This window comes from Bufo bufo, chromosome 3 (genome assembly GCF_905171765.1).
Source record: "Bufo bufo chromosome 3, aBufBuf1.1, whole genome shotgun sequence".
Taxonomy (NCBI): domain Eukaryota; kingdom Metazoa; phylum Chordata; class Amphibia; order Anura; family Bufonidae; genus Bufo; species Bufo bufo.
The window spans coordinates 387714152-387727556 of record NC_053391.1 but is presented as its reverse complement, the minus strand read 5'-3'; the positions used below and the strand labels follow the sequence as shown (position 1 = coordinate 387727556).

General features: G+C 40.0%; 1 protein-coding gene across 1 annotated transcript in view; it reads left to right on the top strand.

The window, feature by feature from the left end:
- Window positions 1-787: 787 nt before the first annotated feature.
- DOC2B (double C2 domain beta) overlaps window positions 788-13405 on the top strand; it is a 904475-nt gene continuing 891857 nt past the window's right edge. The window contains exon 1 of the mRNA XM_040424761.1: window positions 788-1268. Within this exon, the coding sequence (XP_040280695.1) occupies window positions 932-1268 (337 nt within the window). The 5' untranslated portion in view covers window positions 788-931. The remainder of the gene's footprint in view (window positions 1269-13405) is intronic.

Below are 13405 nucleotides of genomic sequence, written 5' to 3'. Positions count from 1 at the left end.
TGTATTTAAGCCAACTCTTAATAGTTAATTACAAAGCAGAATCATTGACATAACAAGACTACTTGAATAAAATGTGACAAGCAGGTTAGGAACCATGGGAGATATAGTATACAATCTATCACACTGTATCACCTTGGAACAGATCCACACTGACTTCAGGTTGCATGTAATTAACACTGCTTTAAATAACTATTTGCACCAAACGTGTAAGTGTGGCAGTCTGCTGTGCTATTTTAAAAAAGTACAATTTTGATGGTAACATTTTGTTCTCATGAACTGTATTTTGTTAATTTCTTTTCAATGGAAATGGAGAATGATAAACATGCCGAAAGTTATGGGTGGCGTAGTATTAACCCTCTGTGCTGTAGCAGAACTGTTCGTCTGGTAGCTTAAGGGTTTCAAAAGCTGCTGAGAAATAAAGCTAGGACAGACTACTGTGAAGCAAGGCAGCTTCTGCAGTTGGTCCTTTCTGCATTTGAGCCGTTTAAGAATCAAGAAATGTCCTTTGTTCTGAAGTCCCTAATTTTGACAGTCACTGAGCCTAATTATGATGCTGGCAGGCTGGAAGGTATGAAGCTGCTGAGTGCACCTGACCCATCCCTCATTCCTTTGCTTCCTGTATTTTGCTTGGTTGCTAACAAGTGACATCACCCAATGCACACCCCCTCCTGCCTGTCAGTTCTTCTCTCCCTCACGCTTAGGCTTAGCAGTCACTAGGAGGATAAGGATCCTTTGTGGCTGCAGGAAGCTACAGGCACTATGTAAAAGGTGTCTGAAAGTCCAAGCCAGAGAGAACAACATAGCCTGCAGCAGCATCTCTGACCATCTTTTCCAAGGGAAATATTGGCTTCTTTATGTAGTTGAACTTCAATAAACCACTCTCTTTCTGCAATCCATTCTCTGGTTTGGGTTTTGGAACAGAATCGCATGCATGACATTCCGAAAAGGAGAGAAAATGACCATAAGCATCCAGGAGCATATGGCCATTGATGTGTGTCCAGGTCCCATCAAGCCGATCAAACAAATTTCGGACTATTTTCCTCGTTTTCCACGTGGTATTCCCACCACCGTTACCCGTAGTAACTCCCTAAAATCGAACGTGAGCCAACCATCTGTTAGTCCGTCGGAAAGTTCTAAAGAGGAAGAGGAAGATGTGGACAAATTATTCGGGGCATATGGAGCAGCTTCTACAACCACAACTACTAACACACTGCCTTCTAAACAAGATGAGGAACTCGACCTGGATGGATATGATTCAGATGACTGCAGTAAGTTGCATGAATACTACCTTACTATGTTGGTTGACAGCTGTGACCATGTTCATGAGGGATCTTGCCCTGCTGAGCTCTAGAGTGATAACTTGCTATAAATACATAAAATCAGGGTGACCGTATAACTTCTAAAGCTGGTTCGCTTACTAAGGAAGTAGTTGTGGTAGGAGTACTTTTTTGCCATTTGTGCATGGAAATCTTAGAAGTGTGATCTGGCAAAAGAACACTTATACAATAATAACACTGCGGTGAAAAAAGTTGAACATAATCAGTTGTAATGCAGATACTACCCATTTGGATTAAGGCGTTGACTTTGATGTTTCATGTTCTTTATGGAAACGTGGTTAAAGGAAAAAGTTCATTTTGGCATACTGTATGTCTTTCACACTCGTATACAGAATATTGGAGTCATCCTGAGATGAGAATAGCTTGTTTGAGAAGCCACCAGTTGCTGTCTAGTACTGCGCACAGGGCATAATGCTGAGTTAATGAGAAGGATGCTTTTTATTTTGCCTGGCTGAGTGGAGATTTTCGCTCAATGTGAGATTACGGCTGCTTTAACCCTGCTGATCAGCTAAAGATGCCTGCCTGGTTGTTATAAAACAGCTCTGCCTTGATACAGAGCAGAATCCGCTGTCTATTGTTAAAGGAGTAGAACAAGATTTCTATATCAGCAACTGTTGAATATAATTCCAGTAGATTTACAGATAGATATTATTATTCATGATGTTATTCAGAGTCAGCGATGGGTTTCGGCTGAAGGATAGAAGAATCACAGGCAGAAACTCATTTGCCAGATGCTCCTGGCATAGTATCTTTCAAGTGTTCAGTTCAGAACTGCAATGTAAATGCAATTTATGTATGGACAGCTACATGACAACTGCTATGATGAAGGCCATATACTATGGGTATACTTTTGCATCAATGCCAAACACAAAACAAAAATGAATTCACAAAGGAACATAAAAATTATCCATTACTCTCAAAGAAAGATAAAATCATAAGCTAATAAAGATTTTGATTACAGGTTGAGATTTATTGGTGCCCTAGGCTTTCTATGGGGATATTGACTTGACCATTAATAGAAATGAGGCCCTGCAATTCCTTTTCAAGTGTGCACAGGTACACCTTGATCATATATGTGCATTTCTGGGGACCTTAAACACCTTATTTTCTATCTATATTCAGAAGGGCTCTTTCAATTTTAAACAGATTCCTGAAGATCCTGAGGAACTAACAGTGTAGGCCTCCCATATGCCAGTTAGGCTAGAATATTTGTTTCACTGGAGTGATCCAGTCATATGAAGAGGATCTCCAGGCCTATAATGTACTTAATCTCCGGAGGCTTTCCACTCTGACCTCTGTCAACCATACGTGCTGAAGACTGAATACATCTTTGTAGGTGCCATAGAGCAAAGAGATCGAAAGGCACAACTTCAAATATCCTCATGTTGTTTGCTATGACATCTAGAACTTGGATGCATTTCCGTTTATTTTTGGAAGGATATTAGGATGTGCATATGTTACATTAGTTCAATTGCTCGGATGTGACTATGTAATCCTAAAAGTGGATTACTTGCCTGTATAACTGGATGCATCCTGTGTCAGTAAATAACATCCACCAGCATGCTTTAGGAAATGTCTAACTGCATTTTTTTCTAGATTATATCACCCATGATTACAAGAGATGCTTTATGTAGACGGCACGATTTGTATTTGCAACTCATGGATCTGTTATTACCTGCAGGCTCCTAACAGCTGAGGCACATCCACAGCTTGGAGATGAAAGGACATACATTTTCTTTTTCAATTTCATTCACCATTATCTTTTGTGAGGAACAACATCTCTACACTTTTTCTTGGGTCTTAAAAAAAATTACTTTTTGTATTCTCACACATGCCAGGTAAACAGTCAGTTGTCAGTTGGGTCTAATGATTTGCCACTTCTCGACTAGGTTAATCCTGGTTTAGCATAATAACTTGTAGGAATCATGTTGTCAATGCTGCCTACATTTAACTGCTAAGTACATCTGTCATATATCTAATGTACTTGTTAAATGGACCTCACCCAGTTCTGCCTGCATTAATGACTGCATGAATTCAATACACTAAAACTATTGATTGACTGATGCAACAGTTCCAGATAAAACACCAAAAGCCATATGCACTTAAGAGACAGAGTGACAGTAGTTTGGCCTTAGATGTTCACTTCATGTTCATGTATTCTCCCCTAAAAGCAATACTTACAATACAGCCTGTTCTCGTGGATTCTTATAGAATCAGTTAAAAGAAACCTCCATTTGGTAAAATTGGAGACACACAAGAACAGGAAACCTATAGAATTCTATCTAACATAGTCTTGTCATAGTCATAGTCTAAATTGAATACATGGCTAAGCACCTTTGGCAGCAACAAAGCAGTTTTCAACCTAGACCTCACTAAATATTGAATAATGAGCGGTAAATTATCTCCTTAAAGTTATTATAAGGGCATTATGTTATTAGAGTAGTACATAACATATAAAAAAGCATTACTAAGGCTAGTTTCAGACTAGTGTTACAGAGATCTATCAGGGTGTTCCAGCAGGGAATAGCCTGCCGGAGCTCTCTGGTTCCGGCACTGCTGGACGCTGCCTGAATGCCCACCGGCCCCATCAACTATAATGGGGACTGGCAGAGATCCAGCCACAACCTGGCATGTATGCTGAGAATCAGCCAGACAAATACCACTGGGGCGGCGGGCAATCAGTCTGCCGCATCTCTGTAACAACAGTGTGAAACCAGTGTAAAACTTTTCTAAGAATCTTGAACTTGAACAAACAGATACTTCAATAAGGTATCAGTATACTAGCTAACAGTATAGTACCGTATACTGGCTAGAAGTGCATTAGTGAAACTCATAGTCTTAGAACAGATGAGCTATCCTGCACCTTCTAGGTGATCACACCTCATTCTACATCATCACAACATCAGCTCACCATGTTCAGCTTACCACTGCAAAAACAATAAACGTTAGATATTGGTCGCCATTTCAGTTTAATATGAATGCTCACAACCTTCATCAAGGAAGAGACCAGTCTATTTATCTCATAGCAGCTTGAGGCTATGTTCACATATAGAAGACAGGCGTTTTACACCGCATAATCCACATTCAGATGGTCATCAAAAGCTCCCCATTGACTTCAGTGTAAAAACATGCACATGGAGCTGATTTCAAAAACGCTTGAGAAGTGGCATATTACTTCTATGAAGCAGATATTATTCTGTTTTTCCCTAGAAATCAATAGAAAAGTTATAAAATACATTAGGAGGCCTATCTAGAGTATATTTAGTGGTGCTTCTGCCACCACAAAAAGACCTGCTTTCAGCTGATGATTCTATTACTGATTCTATTTTCTGCTGCTGATTTTGCCATGTTAACCTAGGCTCAAAGTGACATTTGGTCCAGAAACCCAGAAAACATATCATAAGATATTCCAAAGACTTGCAGGCCTGTCCTACTTTAAAATGGCATTCCAGGATTTTGATATTGAGGATAGATCATCAATTCCAGATTAGCAGGGCTGCAAGACCCAGTCAGCTGTTTAGTTGTAGTTCTGGTGTCGGTGTTGGAACTACATAGCTCCAGCCATTGAGAATGGGATGGAGCTGGTGATCTCACTGTTGTTCCTTTTGAAGTGAATGGTAGCAGATTTGCAATTACCAGATGTGTCCACTACACTATGGATGGAGCTTTGTAGTTCTGGCTTCTCAGAAACAGCTGATCGTTGGGGGTACGAGGTGTCAAACCCTCCCCAATTCGATATTAATGGCCTATCCTAAGAATCAATATCAAAATCCTTGAAGACCCCTTTGATTCAGAGCAATGTAGTTGTTGTTTAGGCATCTGTTATGTATGACAAGCTTAAAGGAACACTTTGGGCATAGCCAATACCTTGTTACCAGATACATCATACAGAGCCATAATACGGCATACATGATAAAAGCATTATTTGAATCTGGCTTGCATTGTCCACCTGAATGTTGCCCTAAGTGTTTCTTTAAGAAGTCATGTGGTATTACAGTGCAAACATTGAAGTCTATGTAAGGAACATAAAACCAACTCATCTGAAAAGCCTGTATAACTAAGAACCCCTAAAAGGTCAACAGGAAAAATGGGCAAGCTATATGCATTAGGCTTGTAGTGTAAATACTATAGAATGCCAAACACAGTACTTATTTTATACCAATATCAGTGCAATACCTCTGACATTTTCAAAATGTTAAGCATCAAGGTATCATAGGAAACTCATCTGTTTAGATATTACACAGCAGACAACTATCACCATTAGCCTTAAAGTATACTGTATCCTTCATCCCACAATGTTTTCATGAATGAGCTCAGCTCAACATTTTCCTCTAACTAGTTCAGTAAGATCATAGAATATTTTAATGCATAAAATAACTCCACTGTCTCTTTACCCTCTCGGCATAAGACCAACAATGCCCTCCATTTGTAGCAAAAGTCTTGGACTGGCCCACAGGGGAACGGGGGAAATCCAGGTAGTGTGGGCCTCCATTCCACCACTTCCTGCATGAGCGGTACATGGCACAGATTGACTACATTACATATGAATAGTGTTGATCACGAATATTCGAATTGCGAATTTTAATCGCGAATATCGGCACTTTGAGAATTTGTGAATATTTTGAATATCCCAAAATATATTCGTAATCGCGAATATTCGATTTTTAAAAAAAATACCAGTTCATGCGAATTTTTATGCAAAAATAATGCCTGGAGATCATGAATTCTCGAATTCTCAAATATATGGCGAATATTCGCCCAAATATTTGCGAAATATCGCGAATTCGAATATTGCCCCTGCCGCTCATCACTACATATGAATAGGCAGCTTGCAGAATCTCAACCAGCCTATGAGTCCATATAAAAAAGTGGGTGGATTATTCAAGAGACTACCCAGCTTATTATTATAGATGCATCAGGTGGAGGACTAATAGACACAGAGGCATGCCAGCCAGTATCCTCTTTCTCAGGGACCTGCCTTCTCGAAGTTGCTGCATAATCAATCACCTTGCTGCTGATTGTGTTATGCAAGCAGGAATATTTGCATTAAGCTGTACATAGGACCCCCAGAATAAATTTTACTGGTGGGTCCCAAGGTCCACCACTCCATGTAGCACAGACGTTTAGTCATTACCTACCTTTGAAACACTAGCATATTTTGTTCGATGATGTTTGGCCACCATACATATTTTGCATGTGGAAAAGCAGTGCATTTTATTTTCTTATTGAAATTTTGAGACTACTGTCGATGATCTACATTAGAAACCACATCTAGGGATGTTAATATCTTTCTATCTTCTATTTCATATGTGCTGATTATTATTGACATAGTGTTAGGGTTTTCACATTTCCAAAATCACATCTGCCCATGGCTGTTAAGGACCTTACTCCCCTACCATGCTTTACAATGTCTCAGTTTTTTCAATATTCTATGCTTTTTTTTTTTTGTGTGTCAAAATACAGAATGACAGAATTCAGCTCCAGAGCTGGTATTTCTGTAGTTTGTTTAATTAAGCCAATTCATTAATCACATTCACCACCTTTATAAATCTTGAACTGTCAGCTAAACCGATTGTTACTTTGAATTGAGGGACACCACTTTATTACAAATGATTCCAAATTTTACTTAGGTCTGTTGAATTAGGTGTGCAGCAGAAAATCAATAGAGCATGGCCTATGTCATTACCGCATCAGAGTGCAACTATATTTTACTTCTGCTTTCTGTCCTTCTCTAGCATCATCAGCCTGACTGTAAGAGCATAAATGTATTTTTATCTGCTGCCAATTTACAATAAAATAGAGTTGCAAATCCTGGTGGCACCATTGGAACATTTGGTAGATTTAACGGTTCCCCTCCACAGCAGTAAATTCTGAATGGCTGTAGTAGCAGGTTAACTTGCTGACTCCAATGCTTGGCCATGCAGATTCTATGTTCTCCTCTTTCACTACTTTTTTTGTTGTTAGTCTCTGAAGCTTTCTGCGCCTAAAGTGAAGGAGCATGAGGCAACAGCTTCCTCTTTCTCAAAACTCCAATATAAACTGAGTTGGGGATGGACTCTAGATCCCAATTCAACCTCCTACAAAGGGATAAGCCAGGATTGTTAACCATTTCGGGCAGCATGGTTAGCATTAGTATTTATCAGTCCAAGGTTTGAAATCGACCAAGGACAACATCTGCATGAAGTTTGTATATTCTCCCAGTGTTGGCTTGGGTTTCTTCTGGGTAGTCCAGTTTCCTCCCACACTCCTAAGACATACTTTTAGGGAGCTTAGATTGTGAGACCCATTGTCTGCTAATGTCTGTAAAGCGCTGCAGAATATGTCTGCACTATATAAGTGAGTAAGATAAATAATTTAATGAATGGCTTCATCTGTCATGCTTGGGCATTAACCCCTTAGGGATCCAGGACAAGAATGCTCATCCTAAATGGCTGATACTTTGTGCCCCTGCGGGGGCAGGGACCCGATGGTTGCCATGGCAGCCCGAAGCCATTCAAAGGCCTTGGGGCCCAGCATGTGCGGAGGCTTATGAGGCCCAGCCCCCAGGCTGGGTCTCATAGGCAAACTATCAGTGTATTACACTGTGTAATACACTGATAGTCAATGCAGTACAGTACAGATGTATTGTGCTGCATTGAAACAGGGATCAGACCCTGTAATGTTGAAGTCCCATAGTGGGACAAAATAAATAAATAATAAAAGTGAAATAAAAGTGTTTTTAACCTCTTCACGACCGCAATCTGCATATATACTTGATAGCTGCACATACCCCGTGCAGCTACCACGTGTATAGACGTCAAGCCAGCTCTTTAATCCAAGCGCTGCAAAGCGCTTGGATTAAAGCTTCTGCCCCTGACCTGGTGCTGTCACGGACAGCATACAGTCTAGTAATGCTAGCAAGGGGCCAATCAGAGTGGCCCCTTGCCGGCAATCGATCCGATTGGTTAGTCTGTGCAGGCTAACCAATCGGATCGCAGCAGTGTTAAAATGCCGGTTTCAGGCTCTGATCTGCGCTCTGCAGATCAGAGCCTGAAAGTCGATAGTGTTCCTCATGCCCACCCCACCCCCCCCGATCTGTGCCGCTCTAAGTACATGGTGCCCCTCTGTGCCCCCCCCCGATCTGTGCCCCGCCGATCTGTGCCCTCATCTCCTTCCTGCTCATCTCCTTCCTGGCATGCGATCCGCCCCCTGCATTCATTTTCTAGCCGCCCCTCCTGCCCCATTGTAATCTGTACCGCCCGACCACCCCCCCCTTCCAGCGCTGCCCCCGATTCCCCATTCTGTGTGTGATGGCGGCGGCTCCATTCCTGAGCCGCCGCCATCAGCAGAATGTCAGCTCTATGCTGACACTCTCCTGTAACCCCATAGATGCTGCGGTTGTGGCATCCATGGGGTTAACAGAGGGAGGGAGCTCCCTCTCTCCACTATCGGGGCTGCAGCGCTGTGATTGCAGCACCCGATGGTTGCCATGGCAACCGGACGCTTTGCAAAAGCGTCCGGTTGCCATGGCAAAGGCGTCCAGTGCTGCCACCTACAGGCAATCTGGAAGTATTATACTTTGCAATGCAAGAGCATTGCAAAGTATAGTACGACTATCAGCCCCACTGGATCTTCAAGATCCAAGAGGGAACTGATAAAAAAGTGAAAATAATAAAAGTAAAAATAAATCAATAAATCAATAAAAATGTAAATAAAAAAAGACATTGCATTTTCCTATAAAAAAATAAAAAAATAAAATAAAATACACATATTAGGTGTCACCGCGTCCGTAACGACCGTCTCTATAAATATATCACATGATGGACCCCGTCCGATAAACACCATAAAAATAAAATTAAAAAAACAGTGCCAAAAAAGCTATTTTTGTCACCTTACATCACAAAAAGTGCAACAGCAAGCGATCAAAAAGGCTTATGACCCCCAAAATAGTACCAATCAAACCGTCACCTCGTCCCGCAAAAAATGATATCCTATTTAAGACAATCGCCCAAAAAATAAAAAAGCTATGGCTCTCAGACTATAGAGACACTAAAACATCATTTTTTGGGTTTCAGAAATGCTATTATTGTGTAAAACTTAAATAAATAAGAAAAAGTATACATATTATGTATTGCCACATCCGTAACGATCTTCTCTATAAAACTATCACATGACCTAACTCCTCAGATAAACGCTGTAAAAATAAATAAATGAAAACTGTTCCAAAACAGCCAATTTTTGGGTCACTTTGCCCCATAAAGTGTAATAATGAATGATCAAAAAATCCTATGTACCCAAAAATGGTACCAATAAAAACGAGCCCCTGCACAAGACGATCGGCAGAAAAATAAAAAACATATGGCGTTCAGAAAACCAATCCAGCACAATCTACCTTCCAAAAACCGTACGGCATTTCTTTCCTTCTGCGCACTGCCGTGTGCCCGTACAGCAGTTTACGACCACATGTGGGGTGTTTCTGTAAACCGCAGAATCAGGGTAATAAATATTGAGTTTTGTTTGGCTGTTAACCCTCAATGTGTTAAAGAAAAAAAATATATAAAATGGAAAATCTGCCAAAAAAGTGAAATTTTTTAATTTCATCTCCATTTTCCTTTAATTCTTTGTAAAATCAGTTTTGAGTAACTTGAGGGGTGTAGTTTCTATAATGGGGTCATTTATGGGGGTTTCCACTATGTAAGCCCCACAAAGGGACTTCAGACCTGAACTGGTCCTTAAAAAGTGGGTTTTGGAAATTTTCTTAAAAATTGTAAGAATTGCTTCTAAACTTCTAAGCCTTCTAACGTCCTAAAAAAATAAAATGACATTTCCAAAATGATGCCAACATAAAGTAGACATATGGGAAATGTTAAGTAATAAATATTTTATTAGGTATCACTTTCTGTTTTAGAAGCAGAGAAATTGAAATTTGGAAAATTGTGAATTTTTCTAAATTTTTGGTAAATTTGGGATTTTTTCATAAATAAAGGTGAAATATATTGACTCAAATATATGACTATCATGAAGTACAATGTGTCACGAGAAAACAATCTCAGAATGGCGTGGATAAGTAAAAGTGTTCCAAAGCTATTACCACATAAAGTGACACATGTCAGATTTGATAATTTTGACCTGGACACTGGGGCATCAATGACCGTTGGTCATGAAAGGGTTAAAAAAAATTTAAAAAAAATTAAGTTTCAATAAAAAAAAGCCCTTCCCATAAAAAGAGACATATAAAATTGTAAAAAAATAGAAAAAATAAATAAAAACAGACATATTAGGTATGACAACGTGCATAACAACCTGCTCTATAAAAAATATCACATGATCCACTCCATCTGGTCAACACAAAAAGTGTAATTCCAACTGATCAAAAAGTCATATGTACCCAAAAATACCAAACCATCATCTCATCCTACAAAAAATTAGACCCTAACTAAAGCAATCACCCAAAAAATAAAATGGAGATTTAAAAACATAATTTTTTTGTTTAAAAAATGCTTTTATTGTTTAAAACCAAAATATATTTAAAAAAAACAGACATATTAGGTATCACCACATCCTTTAAACCTGCTCTATAAAAATATCACATGACGTAACCCGTCTGGTGAACACCATAATTTTTTTTTAAATAAAAACACCTAAAGGGTTAACAAAGTTTGTAAAAACTGTTTTGAATAACTTGAGGGATGTAGTTTCTACAATGGGGTAATTTATGGGTGGTTTCCACTATGTAAGCCCCACAAAGTGACTTTAAAATTGAAGTAATCCTTAAAAAAGTGGGTTTTTGAAATTTTCTTAAAAATTTTAAAATTTGCTTCTAAAATTCTAAGCCTAAGATCCTAAAATTTACAAAATGATGCAAACATGAAAGTGAACATATAGGAAATGTCTCTAAATTTTTAAATAAATAAAGGTGAATTATATCGACTAAAATGTTTCACTATCATGATGTACAATGTGTCACGAGAAAACAATAATTGAATGGCTTAGATAAGTAAAAGCATTCTGAAGTTATTACCACATAAAGTGACACATCAAGTTTCCAAAAAACGACCTGGTCCTTAAAGGGGTTTTCTCATCTCAGACAATGGGGGCATATCGCTAGGATATGTCCCCAGTGTCTAATAGGTGCGAGTCCCACCGCTGGGACCTGCACATATATAGAGAACGGAGCCCCGAAAGTGAAGGAGAGTGCACTGCTCATGTGCAGCCGCCCTCCATTCATTTCTATGGGACCGCCGAAAATAGCCAAGCACTGGCTCGGCTATTGTTGTCTGCCCCATAGAAATGAATGGGAGCATGGGCCGCGCATGCGCGGCATGCTCCCATTCACTTGTATAGGAGAGGCGGGGATTAACGCTTGGTGGTGGATGGACTCCGGGAAATCTAGGGTCTTCCAGCCACAGCGCTTCCTGCTCTGTTCTCGATATAAGTGCGGTTTTCAGCGGTGGGACCCGCACCTATCAGACAATGGGGGCATATCCTAGCGATATGCCCCCATTGTCTAAGATGGGAATACCCCTTTAAGGTGAAAAATGGCAAGATCCTTAAGGTGTTAAACATAACATGAAAATATGTATCGATATATAACAAACCCTTTGCAGAAGCCCCGTGCTCTAGAGTACTGCAGGGACACTGGGAGACTTTGGCATAACAGCTATGAGAAATGGGCAGTAGAATTGGCTAAGATTAGAATCAACAAGTGCTCTTATTGAAAAATAGCTCTTCTAGAAACTCTCAACTTTATACAAAGTTGGTTAGATTTTGATCCATGAAGTTGAGGGTATATTATACAGTATGATTAGAGATGAGCAAATCGAAGCTGACGAAGTGGAATTCGATCCGAATTTCAGGAAAACTTTGATTCGCAACAAATGTGAATATCCTCGCGCTTCGTAGTAAAAAAATCACAATTTTCCTAAAATGGTGGCTACACGTGTAAGGACTGAGTACATGGGGCAAGGAACTCTGGAAAAGTGGGATCACCTAGATTGACATGCCTGCATGCAGCCAATCGGCAGCCAGCCAGCCAGCCCTGTGATCTCACATCCCTATAAATATGGCAGCCATTTTAGATTCTGCCATTTTCCAGCGTTCCAGAGTGCATGGACAGACATGTGAAGGCGCTAGGGACAGCAAGTGGAAAAACCTCTAAGTTTAAAAAAAAAAAAGGGATTTATAAGTGCAGGGAAAGGATAGGGAGGAATCATTTCACAGCATCTTAGTGCAGGGAGAGACGTCGGAAGGCGCTAGGGACATTGATAGGAAAGTGATTTACAAGTGCAGGGAGCGATTATTTGGGGATCCAAATAGTCATTATACAGCTCTGTCATTCCAGCTATTTGTTATTGGGCTGCAAGTGTTATGTTGGAAAGCCTTTAGTGGCTTATATCTTAGTATCTTATTCAGATACGACAAGAAAAATATATACGCATTTCACTTCTGCAGTTACATAGTAACATAGTAACATAGTACATAAGGCCGAAAAAAGACATTTGTCCATCCAGTTCGGCCTGTCATCCGGCAAGTTGATCCAGAGGAAGGCAAAAACAAACCCTGTGAGGTAGAAGCCAATTTTCCTCACTTTAGGGGAATAAAAAATTCCTTCCTGACTCCAATCAGGCAATCAGAATAACTCCCTGGATCAACGACCCATCTCTAGTAGCTATAGCCTGTAATATTATTAAGCTCCAGAAATACATCCAGGCCCCTCTTGAATTCCTTTATTGTACTCACCATCACCACCTCCTCAGGCAGAGAGTTCCATAGTCTCACTGCTCTTACCGTAAAGAATCCTTTTCTATGTTTGTGTACAAGCCTTCTTTCCTCCAGACGCAGAGGATGTCCCCTCGTCATAGTCACAGTCCTGGGGATAAATATATGATGGGATAGATCTCTGTACTGACCCCTGATATATTTATACATAGTAATTAGATCTCCCCTCAGTCGTCTTTTTTCTAAAGTGAATAACCCTAATTTTGATAATCGTTCAGGGTACTGTAGTTTCCCCATTCCAGTTATTACTTTAGTTGCCCTCCTCTGGACCCTCTCCAGCTCTGCTATGTCTGCCTTGTTCACAGGAGCCC